This window comes from Macrotis lagotis, chromosome 6 (genome assembly GCF_037893015.1).
Source record: "Macrotis lagotis isolate mMagLag1 chromosome 6, bilby.v1.9.chrom.fasta, whole genome shotgun sequence".
In the NCBI taxonomy this organism is placed as follows: Eukaryota; Metazoa; Chordata; class Mammalia; order Peramelemorphia; family Peramelidae; genus Macrotis; species Macrotis lagotis.
Genome location: NC_133663.1, coordinates 223,029,857 through 223,055,575, shown reverse-complemented (window position 1 = coordinate 223,055,575; position 25,719 = coordinate 223,029,857). Strand labels below are relative to the sequence as shown.

Here is a 25,719-nt window from a genome sequence, read left to right as displayed (position 1 = left end):
TCAGTTTCTCTAAAATTATCAAATTATCATACAGTTAGAGGGTTTGGCTGTGTGTGTGTGTGTGTGTGTGTGTGTGTGTGTGTGTGTGTGTATGTGTGTGTGTGTGTGTCTACAAAATTGGTGCAAGCTGAGGACATTTAATTAGTAATATTCACTAAAATTATCTTATAGTAGTAGACCCATTCAGAAATGTCATACACTTGGCTTAACAAGAAGTACTTTATGTTAATATATGTTTTTTAATTTTTCCTTTTTTGTTTTTTTCTTAAATTTCACATTTATAGTTTCACAGCACCCGCTCGTCCTCCCCCACTGAGTGTTGCCACATGACCCCTTGGAGTAGAAAGGTATTGGATGCCCTGCATTCCTTCATAATCCTGTCTCCTTTTTTTCACTGCTTTCCTGTCAGCTTGACACTTTTAACTCTTGCTTCTCTCCTTTTAACTTTCTTGCAGAACCCTCTTGACTAGTGCCTACAAGTTTATCAAACAAAATAAAAAAAGTGATGCTGTCCCTACTCTGGATTAAAAAAATTGCAGGAAAGAGACTTGGATTAACTTTTTTCATTCCTTTCTGAGTAGATCTTAAGGACTGGTCCAGGAAAAGTCGTGCTGCCTTTAGTTATTACAGTTTATAGGGAAAAAAGTTCTGACTTGCTCTGTGCCTACCAGGCCTGAAAGAGTTTAACTTCTCAAATCAAAATGAAATCTGAACAAAAGGATTCTCTGGCCAGTTGTCCCTGTCACTATTACATGAAAAGAACTTTTGGCAGAGAGTCAGAATATGTAGCTAGGTCCCAATTCTTCCTTTGTCTCTATAGTCCATTGTTATTCAAGGAGGGAACCAGCAACAAAATGTGATCTCTGTGGGGTTTTTTTTTACATACAACAAACTTTTTTCTTTTTGGAAGTAACCTAGGCAACAGTCTTTTATGCTTGAAGTTTATTTGAGCTATTCACATTGCTGGGAATCTGCACAAAAGCTGAAGAGAGAAAGAAGATTGCAAACGTTTCACTAAAACGTGCATGAAGAAAATTTTTTTTTCTCAAAGAGGAAATTATATTCTCTAGTGTGTGTTGGGGGTCTTTACAGAAACCTCTGACAAGGTAAGAGAACATAGCAAGTTAGTTTACAGAAGCTACTTTGGAGTCTTGGATTATGAGCTTTAACACTTTTAGTGGGTTTAAGAAACGTTTGTTTGTCAAGATGCAAACCCTCCACTACAACTGGAAGTGGTAGTTCTTTCCAAGTATAAGGACAAAACCTGACTAAAAGAAGAAAAATCATCCAATTCTGATACTGAATGAACTGTTATTAAATGTTGTCCTTAGAAAGTAAAGGGCGGGGGAATGCATTTATTTTATTCTGTGCCCCTCTCTAAAATAAAATGAGATTCAATAATGAAAACAATCAACCAAAGACAAGAAACCCTTAGTAACCTGATCTGTGAAGTTAGCTATAAGAGACCAAGCTGGAATATTTTATTTATCTTCTCAATTTGACAAAGAAACACATTGAATACTTTCCTCCAACATGCTATTTTATAATCCAATAGTCAAAAATGTTCTTCATTTAAACATTTTACTGAGTGAAGTATGCAATCCCAACATCATATCATATAAATTTTTGAGGTTATTATCCTAAAGTGTCCTCCTATAATTAAATTAAGCCAGTGTTTAATCTGACCCTTTGGATTTTGTTGCCTGTTCACTCTGATAGTGTTTTTTTAGGAACCCTAGGTTTTTCTAGCCTATATCTAAATCTTTTCCACAGGTACTTAACATCTACTTAGTTTTGAGCCCTTAGACTATGTTAGACTATGTCTAATAACTTTGAATACTAATTTATGATGATTTTATTATCTATAATGTTCGGTTCCCCAAACTAAATTCAAAAGATAGAATATATAATTAATTGTGTTGTAATTTCACCTTTCCATTCAAAGCTTTGGTACTTTGGGCTGCATATTTTCATCTTCTAATACTTTCTTAAAACTTTAATCTGCTCTAAAAAGCATGTCTATTTAGGAGATTTATTTTGTCCTTTCATGTTGCTTGACTGACTATTTAACTAATACTACAAATCTTTGTGACATTTCATAATAATTCTCCTCTGTCCTCTTCTTCCTGAAAGCTAATAACTATATTCTCTTATGTTTCTTAGTATTAATGAAAAAAAAAGAGTCTTTTGTAAATATCTGTGTTTAAATTATGATGACTGATTCATTTACAGTCTCATCCCCCAGAGGACGAGGATACAGATGTCATGTTAGGACAGAGGCCGAAAAATCCAATACATAATATTCCTTCAACACTGGATAAGCAAACCAATTGGAGCAAAGCACTGCCTCTCCCAACTCCAGAGGAGAAAATGAAACAAGATGCCCAAGTGATTTCTTCCTGTATTATCCCCATCAATGTCACTGGTACAATTTTTTTATATTGCTTTTTTTAATACAGAAACATTCAGGTCAGAATGTTTTGTGGTGAATATGGTCCAAGCTTGGGCTGCTGACAGTGTCTAATCCCAACAAAAACTGTGATGTAGTAATAAAATTAGATCTATAGCTTTTCATTATAAGCCAGAAAATGTCCAATATGGATTTTTTTCATATGATCTAAAATCAATGTGCATATGTTACAATGTGTCATTTTTTATGTAAAATATGAACAGTTCCTGTTTATTAGGAGGGAGGATGAGTGAGTGAGAAGAAACATCATCAAATAGCTCTTTGGCCTTAAACTGACTGAAATAATTGAGAAAGCTGTAGTGGCTAATTATATGATGATTATGTGTAGCACAGAAAAGAGCAAGTGCCTAGTTTGCAAGTAATGGTGATATAGAACTCCCCCCTCCCCATAAAATCTATTTTCATATTGCCCAGATAAAGGTAAGATTACATTTGCTTCTTTTGAAGCCCTTTATAGTCTGCTGCATTAGGTTTCCTCTAAAAATTTCTGTATTTTTTTTTTGTGAAAGTTGAATTCTTTTCCAAAACTCCAGTCCTGCTTTTCTTTCACTTTCCTTTTCCCTTTTTGAATGTTGTCTACTCAGTCTATTGGGAGTTCTTCAGTATTAGTTTTAAATTCCAAAGTTGAATATGAGAATCAGAATGAAAAGCTTTTTAAAATACTCAGACCTTCCAACTCAGAAAATAAACACTCCTTTCCATTGTGCCCCCCTTCTCTTTTTAACTTCATTGATACAGTTTCACAATACAATAAAGAACCCCATGAGACTGTATTTTTTTTTCCTGGTGGTATGTAACTAAGGGTAGGGGTCAGGATGTGATGGCCTCAGACAAGCAGTTTTGCACTAGTCATCACTTCCATTAATATTACATGAAGTTCCCATTTCTCTCTCTCTCTCTCTCTCTCTCTCTCTCTCTCTCTCTCTCTCTCAGCTAGTTTTCATGATGACCAACTATTCCTATTGCAAGAAAATGAATGCTCCCAAGAAAGTGCCTTTTCAGTATCCTTAATGGGATATATCAGATAATTTTAGCTGCTGAAAAGGATCATCACAGTGACCTCTTCCACTAACTTTTAACTTCTGAATTGATAGGATATCAGTTGCCATTAATGGAAGTTGGGTTCTTTTTTTTTAAGTCAAACTACAGATTAGCACTTATTTCCTAATTCAGAATTATGAAATGTCCATCTTCTTCCTGTTATTTAACAAATCTAGGGATACTGATTTTGAGGAGTTAATTGTCAAAATATTGTATTATTTTGTGCCATAATAAATTTCAAAAGACAACTTTTTACAAGAAAGTTATTTTAAAAAACATTTTATTTGTATAACATAAAAATGTGTTTCATCAGCCTAGCAGGTGAACCAGAAAGGACTTTCATTTTTCTTCAGATTTTTGAAAGGAAAAATATCATTAACATTCTGCAACACTGTATTAACTATTTGCTACAGTCCTGAATCTAGAATTAGGAACAACTGGGCAAGACACTTGAATTCCCTGGGCCTCAGGTTCTCATTTAAAAAATAAAGAATAGCTCCTAAATCCCTTCAAAGTCCTTTCCAGCTCTAAAATCATTGATTCCCATTTGTTGCATTTCACTTCAAACTGAGCTCTAAGCAGGTACTGTTAGCAGCCATGATGCAATACCACTTCAATATTTAATACAAATAGTGTTTGAAGTGAGAAAAAGAGAGCAGGATGACGTCCTGCTCTACTTCTAGCCTTGAGTACAACTCATGAGGTGACTAAATTCCAATCCCCAACATTATAACTATCAGTGACAAAAAACCCTTTGAAAAATCCATGGTGCATAGTTTGATGACAGAATTTCATTCTCTTTTCTATTTTGGACAGAACTTAAAATAGATACATATAATATTTAGTTTGGGTATTCAAATGGTTTTACTTATTTGTTTCTATTTTTTTATTTGTTTGTTTATAATAAATATACCTTCCCAACCCTGGAACCCAAGTTTTATATTTGGCATATTGATTCTATAATATTTACTATATATCAAAAGTCAGCACAAAAACAATTTGTCAACTAAGAAAGATGGAAATAAAACAGGAAGAATGTATTTGTTCACAAAATTCCCCAGACTGCTGATTTTCTTCCCAATGTCGGTGAGGGTGAGGGAAAGGGAAAACAACACAGTTTCACAAAGGCTCTTTTAGTGAAAAAATGGGTCAGGATATGTTAACTGAACTGATCCAGGTTAACATCTTGGCTACTGTTATTCTCTGAAAAGGTATCAGCCAAGAAATAGACCAATAAATAGCAGTGCTTAAAGGTGCTGAGCTTTTAAGGATTCGCTTATTCTCTCCCTTCTATCCCTTTCCTGCTTTCCCCTCCCCCCATTTAGTTTTCTTTACTTTTGTTCCATTTTCCTTTTTGAGTTCTGTTACTTTTGGCAGTGTAAGCTGCTGAGGGGAGCTGCATTTAGAAGTAAAGCTTAACATACTACAGCACAATTTAAATAAGAGCTGAATAAGGGCTCCCTTATATTTGCTCACAGCCTTAATCCAAACTCTTCACTTACTTCCAATCAATAAATATCACTGTGTTTCAACCAAATGAAAATTTGTTTACCATTTCTAAAGGCTAATGAGACCTATTTGTGGATTGCAGGAGTTGGTTTTGACAGAGAGGCTAGTATACGCTGCTCTCTTGTTCATTCACAATCTGTACTACAGCGGAGACGAAAATTGAGGAGGCGGAAAACTATCTCTGGCATACCCAGAAGAGTGCAGCAAGAAATAGGTGTAGTATAAATAAAAATATTGATGGTTAACATTATAACTGCCTTCAATTGCTGAGATATGAAGTGGTAGTTTGCTTTCCAGTAGTTTCCTCAGGCAATGCTAAAGTTTTTGTGGTTTTAGAGTTTTGCGATGATCTTGTTGTTTTGTTGTTTTTAAATATTGCTGAAACCATATTGCATTATTGACATGAGCCCTATGCTTTTATTGTTGAGATTAGATTTTACTGAGTGAAATAATTAGACATGTTCACTCCTTATCATTTAAATCTAATCAGTTTTCTTTTTAAAAGTTACCTTTTGTTTCTGCCATAGCTTTAAAAGTAACTAGATTCAGTAAACATTTTTTCTTATAAATTGAGGCTCTTCAGATGGTGTATAAGACACTTTCAAGAAACTAAACTATCATAAACATAATATTAAACTTTGTACTTTAGAAATTCTCTTTAACATTAATATTGATATCTGGGTTCTACCTTATATGCTCAGTTCATTTAGTATCTCTTGCTTCTTTTATTATGAGGTCATTTACTTAGAAACAGAATTTTAATTCATTTCATGTTCATCTGCCTGTGAATCCTGTTGTTCTGTCTTGCTAATAAGTAGCATTTGGGAAGTTGGGACCAACTGATAGGATGAAATGAAGATGGCTCATACGATAGACATGATAAAATTAATTCTACTTTAAATTTTTTTTGATAGTATTCAGTTATCTTGCAAAATAATGTGGCATGAAAAGAATGGGAAAGAAGGTCATAAAGAATTTAAAAATTAAGATTTTTCTAGGAAGAAATTTTTAAATTTCCCACAAGAAATTTGAATCTTTTACCTAATTTTAAGGATAGAATTATTCTTTTGAGGGAAATGAAATATATGAAGATTGCTAGGCTCAAAATTCAGCTATTTATTCAGTAATTGAAGGGGTTTCATTTCAAAAGGGAATCTCAAAGTTCTACTACCATAATAAAATTATAGGGGCTACTCAAAGAAAAGTCAGTGGCCTGCAGATGTCTAAAGTGTCTTACTGTGCTTTCCATGTGTCCTAGATTCTGATGAATCGCCAGTGGCCAGGGAGCGGAATGTGATTGTGCATGCAAATCCAGACTTCTCTAGTAATATCAATAGGAGGTCGGGGACCAGGGATTCTGAATGCCAAACTGAGGAGATTCTCATTGCTGCTCCATCCAGAAGGAGAATCAGAGCTCAGAGGGGCCAAAGCATTGTAGCTTCCCTTTCTCACTCTGCTGGCAACATTTCAGTGTTGGCAGACAACGGCAACACCATGTTTACTACTGCGGCAAGCAGCCGCATTCGATCACGGAGTCTTCCCCGTGAGGGTGCTAGAGAAGGTGATGCTGAGCATAACATTGGTGCTAAAACCTCAGCCTATGAAGTGAACAACCAGGAAAGGAGACCAAATAAGGATCTTGATGCCATGAGCAGCCAAGGGTCACAGGAACACCAGCCCACCTTGGGATTAACCTGCTCTCAACATCGCCACAGCCCCCAGCATAAGTTAAATGAAAGAGGGAGGTCAAGATTGTCAAGGATGGCTGATTCTGGGAGCTGTGAAATTTCATCTAATTCAGATACCTTTGGGAGCCCGATTCATTCCATCTCCACAGCTGGAGTTCTCCTCAGCAGCCACATGGATCAGAAGGATGATCACCAGTCATCCAGTGGAAACTGGAGTGGGAGCAGCTCCACATGCCCCTCACAAACATCAGAAACCATCCCCCCTGCTGCTTCTCCTCCACTGACTGGCTCTTCACACTGTGACTCTGAGTTGTCATTGAACATAGCCCCTAATGCCAATGAAGACTCTAATGTCTTTGTGACAGACAGCTATAATGAACATTTGGATAAAGTAAGGGGGCATCGGGCAAGCTCCTTCACTTCCACTGTTGCAGATCTGCTAGATGACCCCAACAACAGTAATACAAGTGACAGTGAATGGAACTACCTGCACCACCATCATGATGCCTCCTGCCGCCAGGATTTTAGCCCTGAGCATCCTAAGGCTGACAGTTTGGGCTGCCCAAGCTTCACAAGTATGGCCACTTATGATAGTTTTCTGGAAAAGTCTCCATCTGACAAAGCAGATACTAGCTCTCATTTTTCAGTGGATACCGAAGGATATTATACCTCCATGCACTTTGACTGTGGTCTCAAAGGTAATAAGAGTTACATGTGCCACTATACAGCCACAAGTGCTGAGAGTGGCCAGGGCACTGCTGTTCCTCTCACCTTCTCAGATTGTACCTGGCAGGACTATCTAGATCAGAGGAGGCATGGAAGGCCAAGCATCTCTTTCAAGAAACCAAAGGCAAAGCCAGCCCCACCAAAACGCAGTTCATCTTTGAGGAAATCTGATGGAAGTGCAGACATTCCTGAGAAGAAAGAACCAAAGATAAGCAGTGGGCTGCCTCACAGTTCCAGGGAAATGAAATTGCCTCTTGAGTTCTCCAATACCCCTTCTCGAATGGAAAGTGTTGGTTTATCCAGCAAACAAGAACATTCATGGATGAACCAGAGTGATCATGGAATAAAGGAGTCTCATTTGGATACAGCAGATATTCCATCATTCAAAGATGAAGGTGCTGAATCAACTCACTATGCAGATCTCTGGCTTTTAAATGACTTGAAAACAAATGATCCTTATAGGTCTTTATCCAATTCTAGCACTGCTACGGGTACCACAGTCATTGAATGCATCAAATCACCAGAGAGTTCTGAATCACAAACATCCCAATCTGAATCCAGAGCCACTACTCCATCCCTTCCTTCTGTTGACAATGAGTTTAAATTAGCTTCACCAGAGAAGCTAGCTGGCTTAGCATCACCATCAAGTGGCTACTCAAGCCAATCTGAAACACCAACATCATCTTTTCCCACAGCTTTCTTCTCTGGACCATTATCTCCTGGAGGTAGTAAAAGAAAGCCAAAAGTCCCAGAAAGGAAATCCTCCCTTCAACACCCCTCTCCAAAAGATGGAACTATGTCTTTAAGCAAAGATCTTGAACTTCCAATTATACCTCCTACCCATCTTGACCTAAGTGCTCTTCATAGTGTCTTGAACAAACCTTATCACAACAGACATCCATTGCATGCATTTACTCATTGCAAACAAAATTTGGTAGGAGAAACACTTAACTCTACTCCCTCACCATCCCTTGCGATTACACCTACAGTCCTGAAATCTGTTAACCTTAGGTCAATTAATAAGTCTGATGAAGTTAAACAAAAGGACAATGATAATACAGAATTACCTTATTTACAGGAATCTACTATCATGGTGGCTGCCTTGTCTCCAAGCAAAACAAGGCCACATATAACTAAGAAATCAATATCACGCCAATATTCCACAGAAGACATAATTTTGTCCTTTATTGACTCATCTTCGGTAGATATGGGTCCTGATAAAATGCATTTAGACAAAAATTCAGTTTTCAGTGTGAAAAATCATTGTGATCAAGAAACTGTATCATCAGCCAGTAGCAATAGTCTTCTAGAGGCTAAAGCCACAAAAGACCAAATGTCAATAGTCAGGGAACCTTTTCTAGAACATGCAAAAGGGAAAAACTATGATATATCTGCAGAAGGACTTTGGAGAAGTTCTAATGGTAAGATAACAGTTCAAGGGACTGGGCAAGATGGCAATATCGAGCAGTTGCAGAAGGTTTTCTCTGTAGATGGGGAGAACATTGCACAAGCTAAAACTGGGGACGAAAGCTCATCCCTGTCTCTGTCTGATTCACCAACCAGAGCAGCAACAGACATGAATGGCCAACTTAAACATCACCTTGTTATGAGCCACCACCATGACAAAGTGCCTGGGCATAGTTGCTATGAATCAGAGCTAACAACTGTAAATTCACTCAGTGAAAAGCAATCTGAACAGGAAAGTGATATTGCATCAGGTATTTCTACCAAAAGTGCCTCTGATGACCGAAGGACAGAGGAGACACAGGCAAATACAGATGAGGTTTCATTGAAAGGTGAGTTTGGGTCTCAAAAGGCAAGAAAGTACTGTTCCCTATATTTAATTTTTACTTACTCAATCTTACTTACTCAATTTTTGATATTGTACAATATTGTTATGTTTCCTTTCCTAACTTACTATTAATAAAAATGTCAAACTTTTTTTGTTCTTTTAATTTTCTTTTTCTTTTTTTATTCAAACTTTTTTTATTGAGAAACTAAATACTGGTCAAAAGATTGTACATGATCCATGAAAGACAGATAAATTCTGTTGTTCACTATTATAAAATGAATCGTGGTACTAGCTCTTTTGTCAAAATGTTAGGGGTCCTCTTCATTAGAATGCTTTTCTGTTCTTTTTAAAGAATCTTCACCAAGTGATGACTCCATCATTTCACCATTTAGTGAAGACTCTCAGGCTGATGATGATGTTTTTGTGTCTCCAAACAAACCTCGAACTACAGAGGATCTCTTTGCAGTCATTCACAGGTGAGGGATCATAACTAATGTCTCCAAATGGACTTAGATTAAAGTAAATGAGAGCCCCTGAAAGATTTAGAACAAACAAGCAAGGAAATTATTTTTTTCAAATTGAGTTTGAAATTCTTTATGGATGTTTCCTCATATATAAAATGAATGAATAAAAAATGAAACAAAACTAGATGTCCTCTCAGATTTCCTTCAAGTTCATCAATTCCAGGACTATGACTTGAGTTGAGAAACATAAATCATTATATAAAGAAAGCCCTTATATAATGGGTTTAAGAGAAAGTTTCCTACAAATACTTTTGACTTTTCCCCTAGGACTATAAATTTGGATCAAGCTTTTTATTAGAAAATGTGAGGGGCAGCTAGGTGGTGCAGTGGATAGAGCACTGACTCTGGAGTCAGGAGGACCTGAGTTCAAATACAACCTTGGTCACTTAATAATTGCCTAGCTTTGTGACCTTGGGCAAGTCACTGAATTCCATTGCCTTAAATAAAATTTTTAAAAAGAAAATGTGATCAGATTATCTGGAGTGGTTTAGAGTGGAAGTTCTAATTTAATTTCTGATTTAGCCACTAACTTGTAAATTTACATTTTCAGATATCTCCTGAGATTAAAATGATTCATATTTTTGAACATGTTCAAAGTAATGATTATAGTTATAAGGCAGAGGGGAAATTAAGTCACCAGGATAATCTGAATACAAAGCATACATTGGGCCATGAGTGTGCACGATACCTGACTACATCTTACAATATTCTATAACAAAGGTGATCACATTTTCTTAAATAAAAATCAGAACATATTGTCTAACAATACCTCATTAAGAGTATACTTCATCTTCTTGACCTTGTGACTGCCTAGAAAATCTTAGCTATATAATAACTCCTTTTATCTGCCTAAAGGGGATATTTCTATAACAATGCTATCATTCATATATAAAAATGATGTCAATTGCCCACCTATTATAAAAGAGACCATTATGCCACATTGAAAAGATCACCATACTAGAAGTATGGAGATGGTCCTGGCTCTATCATTAATTAATGATGTGAGCTTTTACCTCATTTGTAAAATCTATAAAATTGGACTAGTTCTTTAACATCACTTTTCAGTTTTAAAACTCCTGATGTTATGTTTATTTTATTTCCATTAATAGCAATGAATTTTGGATTTTGGCTGATTCTTCCACACTCTTTTGCCTATTCTCTTCTTATTTAGGTTTTTTTTTTGAAAGGCAAATGGGGTTAAGTGGCTTGCCCAAGGCCACACAGCTGGGTAATTATTGAATGTCTGAGACCGGATTTGAACCCAGGTACTCCTGACTCCAGGGCTGGTGCTTTATCCACTGCGCCACCTAGAGGCCTACTATTCTCTTGTATGATTAGTAGCATACATTTACATGACAACCACAAAGCATACATGATCAAAAAGAGAGTGAAAATCAAAGTCCACATAGGGAACAAATGCATATTCATGGTATTAGTGCAATGCGCTAACATACTGAACTAGCCAAAAATAATGAGAAGTAATTTCACTTTTTGTGAAACAGGACTAATTGTACTACTAGCTGAAGTTATAAAATTTAAATCTACATAATATCTAGCACAACTTTTTACGTAGTAGTTACCCAATAAATATTTACTGAATGAAAAAAATGTAGTCCATATTGAGCAATTATATTCAAGATACAGTATGATTAATACAGAAATAGTTATCCCTTACACATGGCAGAGAATTAGAGGTGCTCCCTCTCCCCCACCTGGAAAATCTGCATTAAAAATTTTTGGTCTTCACTTTGTAGCAGAGAAGAAATCTGAATTATGGTATTAAAAGATAAAATATGTTGATATTATACAATGCTATATTTAATGTATTTCTGAGTTTCTAAACATTTTGTGTGTTGTCTGCTAGTCTTCACAAGTTATCTTTGTCTTCCACAAAACTTCTAAAAAATTCCTATTTACTTTCTTATGCCAATTGCAATGTGAAAAGGATAACTATAATCATGGCTATGACATCAGCTAGATTTTAGCCAGTATACAGTGCCATGTCCAATAGCATGTATCATATTCTCCAAAGCATTTTTATTACAATCCCTTATGCATTTTAGTTAATGAATCAATATTGTTGAAAGCCATCAGTCATGTCCATGTCCTGAATAAAGTCAACATCAATTACAAACATGCCAATATCACTATAAATAGGTTTCTTTTAAATTTTTAAAATTTGCTATATGAGTACTTAAAACAACATTTGGAAATTATCTTTTCCACAATCTGCATTAAAAATTAAACTAATTCAGATTATTGTTTGATATGATAACTAATAGATGAACCAGTCATGTGCAAGAAAAAATCCATTTGAAGAAGGGAGCATCCAGAAAAGTAACAGATGACTGGTTTGAACCAGTAATAATCTAATATATAACATTATGTATGTATACATATTTATATGTTTATAATATAATCTCATAATAATATCTCATATCTATAGCACTTTAAGATTTACAAAGTGCTTGATATACATTATCTCATTTATTCTTCACAACAGCCCTGAATGTCCTACATGCAGGAATTATTGTCTCCATCTTAAAGATGAAGAGGTTAAGACATAAAGAAGCTAAGTGACTTAATGATTGCCATAGAGCTAAATATTAGAAGCAAGATTCAAACTCTGGTATCTCCTGACTCTAAAGCTAGTTCTCTAATATATGTCCCTGCCTTATCATTTGGGTAATAACTCCTCCCAGTCCCATATTCCTCTCTCATCTTTAAAGTGTAGCTACAGATCTAGGAATTATACACCCTAGAAAGAACATATCGTGGATATACTTAAGCAAGAATACTTTCTTTCCATTTTAAGGAGGAATACTAGGACTTTATTGTTCCTATTCTATGTCCAGATTAAATTCAAACTATATAGCTTACAAATGATAAGTATCAAGGAATAGAAGAGTTGGTAAGTTATTAATAACATGCTGCATTTGTATCTTTTATACCCTTCAAAGAATCTTTACCTGTGAGATAGTGAAAAGAGCCCTCAAATTTATAAAGCTAGTATTAAACATTTTTTGTCACTGATTTGAAATGTTCATTATTTAAATTTAATCTATGTCTGTTAGATCTTATAGAATGTGATTTTACTGTCCTAATTAAAAACACACACACACACACACACACACACACACACACACACAATCTTGAGAGTTTTCATTATTTCTGTTGTACTTCATAGATCAAAGAGGAAAGTACTTGGAAGAAAAGATTCTGGAGACATATCTGTACGAAGTAAATCAAGAGCTTTTCCTGGCAGTGGCAGTAGCAGCAACAGCACTGTACCCCCCAGCAACATCCTATCTCCAAACAGCAATGTGCCAACCCCACCAAACAGCCAGAGATCTCCTGGTCTTATCTATCGAAATGCAAAGAAGTCCAACACGTCTAATGAAGAGTTTAAGCTGTTGCTTCTTAAAAAAGGCAGCCGATCTGATTCCAGTTACCGGATGTCTGCCACTGAAATCCTGAAGAGCCCCATCTTGCCCAAATCCCCTGGTGAGCTCCCCACTGATCCCCCCCCAAGCATGGATGAGCCTCCCCAGGTATCATCGGGGACAGAAGCATTATCCCCTCTCTCTCCATGTTCCCCAAGAGTTAATGCAGAAGGATTTTCCTCCAAGAATTTTACCATGTCAGCTTCATCTAGGGTTGGACGTTCCCGGGCACCCCCTGCAGCCAGCAGCAGCCGTTACAGTGTACGTTGCAGGTTATACAACACACCCATGCAAGCTATTTCAGAAGGCGAGACTGAGAATTCAGATGGCAGCCCCCATGATGACAGATCCTCCCAGAGCTCAGCATAGGCTGCATAATCTCTACAGCTTCACTGTTAACTAGGAAATACATTAACACTGAAAGCATTTGGCTTGCACAAGGATGTGAAAAATATACTGCAGAACTCAAAAGATATGAGTAGAAGTATCAGTGCTTAAGCCCTGTAATTCTTTGTTTATTTTTGCATTTTCTAGTAGAAACATATGCTGTTTCCCATGTCTAAATCTTTAGCTTCATTTGGTTTATTCCACTTTTATTCTTGTTAAGGTAGTTTTTAAAAATCAAATTTCCATGAAAAAAGGGAAAGTATCTTTCTCAGCTGCCAATTTAGGAAAGAATCTTCTTCACTGTTGTGCTTCCCTAGAGAGAGATGAAATGACTCTTAAGGATTGGTATTTTTCTACATTAAAATGAACTGAAACAAAGTTTAAACAAAATGAACTAAACACATGTAAATATCATATTTTTGATAAAAAATGTAAATAGAACTATTAGAGAAGAGTGGACATGTGAACAATTATTTACTGCATACTGTTTATTGAAGACAAAAGAAATAAAATGTCATAACTGTATTCTGTGAATACCATTTTCATATCAAACATCATGTTTAAAAGTCCACCAATATGACTTTCAGAATGATAATCAAGCCTCAAATATGAATTTTTACAGTCTTGAAAAATAGGAAAAAATTCAAGGTTACTTACTGAAATGTTAATTTAAAACCTTATGAATTTAAACCTAATCATTTTTCTTGTAAACTTCAGCACCAAACAAGCTCATAGCAAAGCATAGCTGTGATTTACCATTTGGTAACTGGTAAGAATGGAAAGCATGCATTTAAGTTTTTTTTTTTTAATAAAGAAAGGAAGTTATCAATCTCAATACAAAGCCCTAAGCAAAAGCATTTGACAGTGTCCTTTAGCCATTTATTTTTAAATCAATTGCTTTAATAAAAATGAGCAGGGGGAAATAGAACTCAATTTTATGTGTTATGTTTTATATTAGGCTACTGAGGTACAAAGAATCAGAATCTAATGACTATAATATTTAAACATTTTAGACAATTAGTTCCAAGTTCTTAAACTAACAATATTTTTTAAAAATGTAAGCATGCAATGGAGCTGTTGATTTATCAGTATCTGCAATGAGTTTTCAGTGAAGCTTTCTCTTTGTGCTGATGAGATTCATGCTACCTAGATATTAACAGAAATGACACTGTGAAAAATGTAGCTGGGAAATAGGTATGTATATGCATTATTTATATTCATTGTTAAACTGGGAATGGGGGAAAGCTCTGGTTCACAATGCTACATACAACTTTGTCTGGTTTTACTATAATTGCTTGGTGGGGATATAGGGAGGGTGGCGGGTGGGAATGAAATCTGTCAGAGTAGATGCTCTGATAAAAATGAAGGCAGGGAAACAAGCTGAATTACTTGAAATTACTTGAATTTTCTTGTCTTAAACTGAAAGAAATATAGTTAGGAGTTGAATCTACAAATGGTTTTACACCTCTGATTTTAAGATTAACTGAAACTAACATTTGAGATTATTTGTCAGAAATGTACGTGGTTCCTATTAGAATATGCTTTAGAATGCGAGAAGGTATAGTGCAGAGGATTGTGTGAGAAGGAACATAACCTATAACAGAATGGAATGAGATTAGGATATAGAATAATAATAGGGTCATAAAGAAATCAATAAGCTGACTTTAAATATAAGTAAATGGTGATTAAGGAAGTAGGTTGTATGAAAGGGGTTTTATTACTTTGGTTAAAATTCATGCAATGCATAGGAAAGTGTCAAAGATGAAAAGGAAGGTTGTCAAAAAGGAAGTATCTAAAATGTTAGAGAGTTGTTAGAATAAATTGAGACTAGGAATGTTGGTTTTGCAATTTTTTTTCTTCTGGAAAGAAAGAAGAACTTTGATTTCATCCACTGCTTATTACCAAATTGTGTTTTAGAGTTTCTTGCCAATATTATATGAAGAATGATTATGCAGTTATATGCATGCATGTACACATGTATATACATGTGTGTATACTTTGGGGAAAGAAAAAACAATTGGCAAAAAACATCAATGGGGCAGTATCTGCAAAGTATTAAAAATTTATACTAAAGGAAAAGTGGCTTGGTGTTTGAAAATGGACCCTTATTATTCATGGAAACATACCAGCTAAGAAAACCAACCTCATCTGATACCATATTGGGAATTTGAATGAATTAATCTAATATTCTGAAAAGTACACAGTTGGCACAAAGTAAAAAAATGTTTTTAGATAAATGTAACAAGGTGGCTGGAGCAGTCATTTCCAGCCATATTAGGTCATTTTTCCTAATGTTTTTAATAGCAGTTAATTTGCAGCGTGGTTCTTTTAACCTGAAGACAAATGTGTTATATGTGTGCTTTAAAAGAAATTCTAAAATATACCCATAGTAGGAAACACCACAATTGGCTTTAATAAAATGTCATCTTTTTATTACTGATATAAATTTAATTGATAATAGTACCACATATTTTAAAGAAAATATATTGACTTGAATTGTGAGGCAATAAGATATCTTCTATATATAATGATAACAAAACACTTATAGTTTTGCTTATTTTGTTTAATCTAAAGATCTATGACAAAGTTTCTCTATTTTATATTTCATAGATTTAAAAGCCCAAACAGATATGGATTATAAATCCATTATAGAAAAGAGTATTCAGTATAAAAACAAGTGAGGGAAATTTAAAAAAAAAATAAGCAGAAAATTTTAGTGATATGGAGTACTTTACCTGGCTTTAAAGCACTCAAGACAAAGCTTGAGAACTGACTTTAACATCACTGCCATTTTGAAGCAGGGTACATGCATTAAATAATGTGAGAAACACCATTCCAAACTTTTGTTCTGTTGTTGTTTGCACTGATGTTATTAAAATGATTTTGAAGTTTATGCAACTGTTTCTTTATTCTGTAAAATATAACCTCCCCCCTTCCTTAGTTTTGATTTTGTTTCACTTTTTTTGGTTGGTTTGTTTTATTTTGCTTTGTTTTGCCTGAATAGAGGACATGGAATAGTCATAGCAAATAAAGCATACTGTGTGTTTGCTTTTGCCAAAGGTCAGTGATTGAGTGCATTTGCTGCAATGGTGGCAGATTTAGAGAAATAGGTTAAGACTTAAAGATTTAAAATAATTAAGAAGGTTACAGTGTAACTATTTTGGTAGTAGAACCAGTTCATGCTGGCAGAGAAGACAATGGTTTATGGACTTGCATCCATTTTGTATTTTTGTAATATTTGTAAATATAAACTTTTTAAATTGTTGCAAAAATGGTTTCTTTTGTAAAATGTTTTCAAAGTTTACATTCAATCCAAGCCTTTGTATATTTTAGAACTGTGCAACACTTTAAGTCTTGTATTTATTTTTAGTAAAAACGGTGAGTTTCATTGTGAACCCCTCTCACAAAAAAACCTGTCAGAAAAGTTTGATTATCTAGAAAGTGTGTATAGAAACTGCAAATAAATGTGACTGCAATTCAATAATCCCCCCTCTCTTCATTGTCCTATAACACAATATTATATCTTATCACACTTGAGTTGATAATTCCAAAACAATGATCTATATAAACGCATTAAATAGGACCATTTTATAATGTTTATAATTTAGTGAAGTGTTTCAGTGACAGTACCTGCTAAAAATAATTCTCATCCTTTCTGCCATAAGAGTCCCACAACACAAAGAAGTCTGTTTTCCCTACTAAGGAAGCTAAGAAAAATCTGAATACTGAGATCAATTTTCTGCTTGTAATCTCACTCTTCACAATTTAACAAAAGTAAATTTATTGAACAATGAAAAGTAAAACAAACCCATTAGTCCCAAAGATAACCATTGTAACTATCCAGTACTTTAGTCTTGAATACTGAAGTTAAAACTCTGACTATGGCTACCTCAAGAGAAGATTTAACCTCAAAATCAGTCATATCCTTATCTCTTCAGCGTATCACAATTTTAAGGGTGCAATATCATTTCAGAAGTATTAAGTCTATTACCTCTGCCTTCATTCCTATATGCCTCTATTCACAAAATGAATGACCCCAAAGCCTGGTCTCTGCTGCACCCATGAAAAACTAAAGGTTTTCATTATGGTGACCAAAATCTCACTATCTTTCCTCCTCTGACAGGAGGAATGAATCTCCTTCACCTAAGGGAACATTTTCCCACTTGTTCAGTGGTTAACAAGTCATCCCAAATTGTTCCTCTATTATTTCTATTTGAGCATGTCAGGATTTTTGAAATCACCTAAAACTTTTAGTAATCTTTACTCCCTAGTAGTAATTCATCATGTTCTCAGGACTGACACCATATTTCCTAAGTCAGCTCAAGGGGAAGGTGTGATAAAACCCTACTTATGATCTACTAACTAGGTCTCTCAGAAAGAATAGTCAAAGAACGCTAGAACTAAAAGTTCTTTTCAAAAAATAATGCAAATTTACTTATCCTCTATGGGTTCTCCTGGTCTTCAACTGCAACACCATAAGTTTAGATTAGATGATTTCTGAGTCTCCTTCCAGCTCTAATACTTATGATCCTAGAAAAGGGATTCTCAAGTTTTCTGTGTATACTGGACCCTTTAGCACTGTAGTGAAAATTAAGACTCTTTCTCAGAAGGCTGTGGTTTTAAAAAACTTCATAATTGAAAGAAATGCTAAAATTCAGCTAGGGACACTTTTCCTTCTATCTATTTAATGTTTTATAACACAAAAAAATAGTAAACTATCACGGAAGTCATATTCTTAAATAGTAACTCAGATAAATACTTTCTCAGATATATATACTTTGGAGTTTTACAGTTTCTTTTTAACTCTACAAATGCCAAAATGAAGCATACATTAAAAATAAAAGGAATTTGACATCCCGCTCTGAGATACCACTTCCATTTTGTATTTTCACTCCTAGACACATCAGAAGGTACCTGCTATTTTAGGGCTCAAGGGGGATAACTTTAAGACTATGAAGTGCCTGAGCCCACTCTAGCATGTTCTCCCTTAACAGTTAGCCAGAAGATAAAGTTAAAAAAAAAACAGAAGCAAAGAAACTAAGATGGTATTATAAGTAGCTGTAATTCTTAATACATTTGTGCTTTCAAGACTGACATGCCATTTTCTTAAGTAAGCTCAAGATGGGAGGATCTGGTAAATATTTCATCATGGGCTACTTAAGTTTGTAAGTCGATATCCTGAAAACTAGGAAGAAGTGGGTTCAAATTCCATCCCTGGCACATTCTGGCTATATTTCTCTCATCAAGTCTCTAACTTGCAGAGCACGGGTCAATTCATGAGGAAGTTTCTTCATGTAGGACTTCCCTATATCAGTGAAAACTCAGATCAAATCCCCCATCTATAACATTTTCCTCTTAAAATTATCTGGAGAAAATAACATTTTTTTCCAGTTTCCGCTTTCTTAGTGCTCTGTGGTGCTCTGGCAGGGAGATAATTATACTTATCTTTAGAAATTGTAGCCTATCCCCTCTGAGGAACTGTCTGGTAGCAATGCTCCAAGTGATTACTCTTTTCTCTTGCTTCCAAGTATAATGTGGTTGACTCCTTTACATACTGCACATCAGGAAAACAAGTCACTGTGTCATCAAAATATGAGAAGCTAAACAACTTGAACTAACTTTCCTTACCACTAGTACTGTTTTGCATTGATAAATCCTTATTCATGCTGATTAATCCACTTTCCAAATGTGATCTATGTCAGTTTATTAGTTTAAAATTTGCGAATTTTATACCTTTGATTGTTTCAATTAACAATGGTGACTTCAAGATGGGAAGGTAGTCATTAAACCCCTCACCTTTCTGACTTCAATTCCAGTATCCAGTCTAATATGCCATGTGGCTACCTAAATAAAAATTAATCATTCTTCCTATTTATCTTTATGAGTTTTAGAACTTCAGGTGGAGTTGTATCTAGGTTCTTGTGCCCCTGATTCATTAGTTTATGAATTAGACATTTTGATTAGCAATGACTTTAGGAAGCATCAAATGGGGATCCTAATATGAATTCCATTTTCAGCTACAGAAAAAAGTAGAACAAAACGAAAATATGAAATGTGGCAATTGACTAAGATGGTGTAATGAGAAAGAAGCTATAAAATATTCCTCCCAACAAATCTGTGGCATGCTACACATATGGTATTTCTAGGAAAAAAATCAAGGAAGGAACACATGCAGCTAGAGTTACTAATTCTTTGAATGTTATTGACTCTCTTTTGAATATATAGCCGTCTTATTTATTGCCTAAGACTGTGTGGTCCTTGAAGCCAGTGAAAACATATCAGATTATCTAAACCTGCAAATAGGTTATCTAAAAAGCAAAATAAACTCACAAAAAGGATACAAGACTTGAAGTTTGCTAATCAGGGTTTTTAGAACATCAGGTAAATCTTATTCTATGAACCTGAAGTATTAGGATCTAAGATAGCTGTCTAGATATATCATTCTAGAAAGAATGTATCTCTGCTTTCTCAATTTTACATTATTTAACAATGACTCTCTAAATTTTGGATTTGGTAGTTCCTAGAAAAGTCATTCCTTTCAGTCTTCCTTGAAGATACCAAATTCCATAACTGTTCTGAGTCTAAATTACATCCAATTCTCAAACTCTATTCCTTCTCCAGGGTCCTGCTATTTAAAGCCTCAATTTTCATTCATCTAGGACAAATTTCATTCAAACTACTTCATATCCAATATGTGAAAGGAATTCATTTATAATTTGTAAAGGGAAAACAGGTTGTTAATACTGTATTAACCCATTAACAAATCACCAACTCTTTGCAAAAATCACTCCTTCCTAACCCAGCAAATTAATCAGATTACTTATGGGCATGCATTTCTGTATTCTCAATTTTTGAGAGTAGTCTACAAACTTGGGGGAAAAAGAATAATTGTTCTGATACCTCTCTCAGCACTTTATGTCAAAGAATCTCTAGTAAAGTCAATGTGACAGTTCTTAAACAATCTGGAAATTTTTATGAGGTCCAGGTCTAAAGCTGGTATTATCTAAGGATTACACCCTCACCCCAAATTCATGAACCCACAATTTTAAGAAGCAGACTGTATTTAAGTTTTCAAAGTTTTTTCCCAACCTCAAACAATAGGTAGGAGTAAGGAAATCAAGCTTCCATCTTCAAAGGAAAAACTTAGATTTCACAGAACTAAGACCTGTGAAGCCCAGAAAAGGTGGAGTGCTTGCCTTGTCTCCCATGAAAAAGATCCATAGTCTCTGGATCATGCATGCAAATATGTTTCACTCCTGGAGAATGAGATAGGGATGAGATACGGAATTCTTTTAAGTCCTTGGAACACACTTGACATTCTAATTGGAGATCCAAATTCATTTTTCAATATGATAAACAGGTTATCTTGAAAGGAAACCAAACTCAGAAAGTACTCGAAAGAGATGTAGTATTTCTAAAAAAAATTTAAACACTTAGGATTTCTAGACCATGGGGCAAATCTTTTATGAATCCATCATCATGAGGATTTAAGATTGCTGTCTAGACTGACAGTAAGACAAATAGTCTAGGTCTTCTACTCTAGGCAAATTGATAAACAGAATACACCCTTACTATTCATATTAGCTTCTATAGTCATAATATAGTAATACAATGCATAGTAATATAAAAATTCAGTACTATAAAAGTTATCTCACAGAAATTGTTCTGAATTTTAATGAAATAAATCAGAAAACTAACTGTACAATTATAGACTAACACAAAAGAAGGAAAAAATGTTAATTTTTCTCCAGGAGATCTCTGCAATCCTGAGGCATAGAGGAGTTCTAGTAGCAGAATTATTCCAGGAAGCTTCTACACATATGTAGGGCATCTCAAATATATCTCTGATAAAACCTCCACAAGATAATATGCCAATAAGTTAACCTCCCCAAATCTATACTCACAAATTTACAGATCATGTATCCCCAGGGTTCCATAGAATATTTTGTGAGTTATGCCTTCCCCATATTCCCTCCAGTAGAATTTTATTTTATTCCTTTTTTTCTGCAAGACAAATGGGGTTAAGTGACTTGCCCAAGGCCACACAGCTAGGTAATTATTAAGTGTCTGAGGCCAGATTTGAACTCAGGTACTCCTGACTCCAGGGCAGGTGCTCTATCCACTGCACCACCTAGCTGCCCCTCTCCAGTAGAATTTTAAAATACAACAATATCCCAGGTTTTCTAGAGATGTAGTAATACCAAATCTATCAGGACTGATCCTGAAACTATGAGTACCAGGGCCTGTATCTATGTTTTCTGCATCATGACAGGGAAATAATGGTTAGTAGTGGTAGTGGAAGTCTAAAGTAGTGGTTCCCAACATTTTTTGTTCCATGGGCAACAAAATGGTGCTCTGAATACTCAGGGTAATTTAATATATTATTTTTTCTGATGTATTCATTAAATGGTTGCAATAACTAAAATGATAACTGTTGCCCATAAAATCTCCAAATTAAAATTTGTATTAGGGAATTATAATATATATAAAAGCTTCTACTTATAATTATGAAAACTTTAAATAAAAATTAAAAATAATTACATGAGGGGCAGCTAGGTGGCGCAGTGGATAGAGCACCGGCCCTGGAGTCAGGAGTGCCTGGGTTCAAATCTGGTCTCAGACACTTAATAATTACCTAGCTGTGTGGCCTTGGGGCAAGCCATTTAACACCGCTGCCTTGCAAAAACCTAAAAAAATAAAATAAAATAATTACATGAATAATACAAATATTTTCTGAGATATTCCATAAGAATTAAAAGTAATCCTCAAGAGCTCATAAGTTTACTATCTGCAAGATTTCATATGAAATTTCTTTAATTTATAAATTTTATTGAATATAAATATTTTTACCTATTTAAATAAATTATAATTTGTAATAGAAAGAATAAGTTCAACTATATAATATATAATAATCACATGTAAACTTAATTTCAGTGTTGGACTCTTATTTGAACAAAACTTGCAATATTTGGCTCAAAACAAGACTAATACAGTCTTAAATTTGCTTTTGTATCAAGCTTCTTTCTGTATTTTAAAACCATAATAAAGTAAAAATGCTCACGTATAAATGTGTAAAAATGGAAGAATTTTATGAACTCTGAGATAAAAAATTTCATTTTAATTTTAAGCTAATTGATAAATATAAAATTACTTTATAAACTATTTAGTTTTCTATTGGCTAATGACAAAATCCTATTTTAAGTAATAAATATACCTAAAGTACAATTGCATATAGTTTAATTCTAAACAATGTTTATCAATATGGATGTATATATAATGTTTATATATAGTGTATATATATATATATATATATATGTATACAGTATATATTAGTATTTATATATACTGATCTTTCTAAGGGAAAAAATATCTTTGGAAACCACTGTCACTCTCCTAGCTCTCACAGCTGACCAGTATTACCAATCATTTCATTTGATAAACTGCCAAAAAAAAATTCTCCACATAAGTGGAAAGTTCAAATTGGTAAACAGTTTTAATACTGCAATTAGAGACAATAAAAATATAAATTTATATAAAAAATATAATTTTTTTCTAAGAAGTTCTATGAGATTCCAAGGTGAACAATTTCAGACAGTCTGACATTTGTACTACAAGAACACTAAGATAACATTTTGATTTCACAATTACATAACTGTTGAGATATAATTACAAGGCAACAGATCTACTCTGGTGCAGCCAAATTTGCCAGTGTAAATGAAGTAAAGCAAATGCATCTGTCTTTTGAGGTTGCAATGGAATGGAATCCTTGTAGAGATTTGGAAATAACTTGATTACAGGTTTGAAAAACTAATAATATGTGGCCCTTAGAAATGGTCAGAATTTGATGTAATCGCTGCATGAATGCCAAAATCATTGTACACATGATCATGACAATTTCAAATCATTGAAGAAACAAATCTATAATATTTTAAACATGCAAATGCTTGTTTCAGGTGAACAATATATTTGTAATATAATTGGGCAATTATTTACTGCCTAAGGCACTATTAAAGAACCTCAAAGGATTTGTGAACCACTAATTGAGACCTACTGGTCTAGCAGGTTCATTCCAATCCATAAATAAAAATTTATCAAGTATCTATTAAGGTGATATGAGGGGAGAAGATAAACCTTGTTCTCTCACTTATATCTGAACAGTCCAAAGGTCAAAGTAGACAAGGTTTATTGCTCTTAACTTCCATTTCCTCAGGGTGCACCAAATCTGAGAAATAATCTTGCTTCCTGTGAGTTCAAATGAGAACTTTTTTTTTCTCTATCTCTAAAGAAAGGGCATTTTGTAGTGTTTTTAGTCAACCTGGGAAAAATGGGATGAAATCAAATAATTCCAAAGGAAATTAAACATTATTCCTACTCATATACTACATATATATTACATGTATACATACATACATACACACATATAAATATAGGAAATATATAGTCTATGCATAAATATCCTTTTAAAAATGTGTTTATATGTAATATGTGGGTCTCTATGTAAAATATGTAAATCTTTATGAGTTGTGAAAATGTTTAAACTCACAGCTCAGGAGAACCATGGATAGCTGTGCAGACTGGTTCACCCCCTTTCAATGAAGGCAATGGATCCTGCCTTGAGGGGAGCAAAGGGGCAATGAAACTGGGTGCTTTTGTCTTTTGTTTCCAAAAGGTTAATAGACCAGAATTATATCTATTTACTCTATCAAATATTGCTGTTTAGGGTTTCGATAGAACTGAACCCATTTCAGTGCTTGATGGTCCTAAGGGCTATATTTTCCAACTTAGTACTGCCACAAAATATCCTGCTTATAAAAAGTAACCAAAGTCACTCCTCAACCACTTAGGAGCCTCTTCTTCCATACATACAGTATTATGCAAAATGTTCCCAAGCTTATACATAAATATACATTTAATTTTTAAAGTTTGATTTCTTTTCTCCTCACTGACTTTTTCCCATTATCACAAGAGCTCCATTATGCTCCATTTGCTTAATGAAGAGTTCTAGCATAAACTGAATTCGACAGTCTTTTCATTCTTCATTCAAGGAAATAAATGATGCAGACCTAACAAATTAGTAAAATGAAGCTCTTGTATAGAGGTGAATACTTTCAAGTCTGACTGATATTTTATTTTCATAACAAAGTTTGTTAAGAAATTTTTTTTAAGGGGCAGTCAGGTGTTACAGTGAATAGAGCCCTGTCCCTGGAGTCAGGAGGACTTCAAATCCAGCCTCAGACACTTAATTGCCTAGTTGTGTGACCTTGGGCAAATCACTTAACTTCATTGCCTTAAATAAAATAAAAAAATAAATTCTTTTAAAATGAATTCCTAAATTACTTGCTCTTTAAAAATGTATGTGTTTTTAAATAGACACCAATCTATGGATATAATATTTAAGAAGGGAGTGTTATGGGGGAATCAACCTCTTGCTTTTCTAAGAAGAAACTCCAAATGTAGAAATTACCTTCAGAAAAAGATGGGCATCTCTTCTTGTATAGTCACAGAGCTACTTGTGCCACTAAGGTGTTCATTTATTTGCTCACTTTAACCCAATAAAGAGTATGACTATAAACATTTTTTTTTACTTCTTCCTCTAGTATCATGGCAGCAGCATCTAATATAGTCTATGGTGAACTTTGTTTTAGGACAAACAAAATCACCTAATATGGTCTCTTTTTTGCCTCCATGATTATCTTATTTATAGTCTAATTTGACATTCAACTAATATAGAATCTACCATAGACCAAGGGATAGGAAAAGAGATTAGGTTTAATTTTCAGGGTTCTCAATGACTTTTTAATGTGTTTGTGTTTTTTTTTGTTGTTGTTGCGTTAACCTGCCTTTGGTGGAAATTTTATCTTCTTTACCATAATCTATGGCAGAGCTGACAAACATATGACTTACAACATTCCTGAGTCTGACCTGAATCAGATTAAAATGTCATTGAGAAACATTTAACAAAATAAAGTTACAATTAAACATAGATTATGTTAACAGGTGATTTTCTAGTCAATATTTGGCCTATATGTCATCAAGTTTAGTGGTTTTCATTTCTATTTGAGTTCAATACCACTCTAAGGGAACAAATTTACATTTCTTTTTTTCTGAAATGAATATTATTTTTGGTTCCAATTTATCT

At 34.4% G+C, this 25,719-nt stretch overlaps 1 protein-coding gene across 1 annotated transcript in view; it reads left to right on the top strand.

Annotated features, from left to right (window-relative positions):
* NHS (NHS actin remodeling regulator) overlaps positions 1-21,594 on the top strand; it is a 454,054-nt gene extending 432,460 nt beyond the window's left edge. Inside the window, exons 4-9 of the mRNA XM_074192344.1 lie at positions 285-347; positions 2,233-2,425; positions 5,103-5,234; positions 6,279-9,230; positions 9,579-9,702; positions 12,938-21,594. Of these exons, the coding sequence (XP_074048445.1) occupies positions 285-347; positions 2,233-2,425; positions 5,103-5,234; positions 6,279-9,230; positions 9,579-9,702; positions 12,938-13,562 (4,089 nt within the window). The 3' untranslated portion in view covers positions 13,563-21,594. The remainder of the gene's footprint in view (positions 1-284; positions 348-2,232; positions 2,426-5,102; positions 5,235-6,278; positions 9,231-9,578; positions 9,703-12,937) is intronic.
* The last annotated feature ends 4,125 nt before the right edge of the window (positions 21,595-25,719 follow it).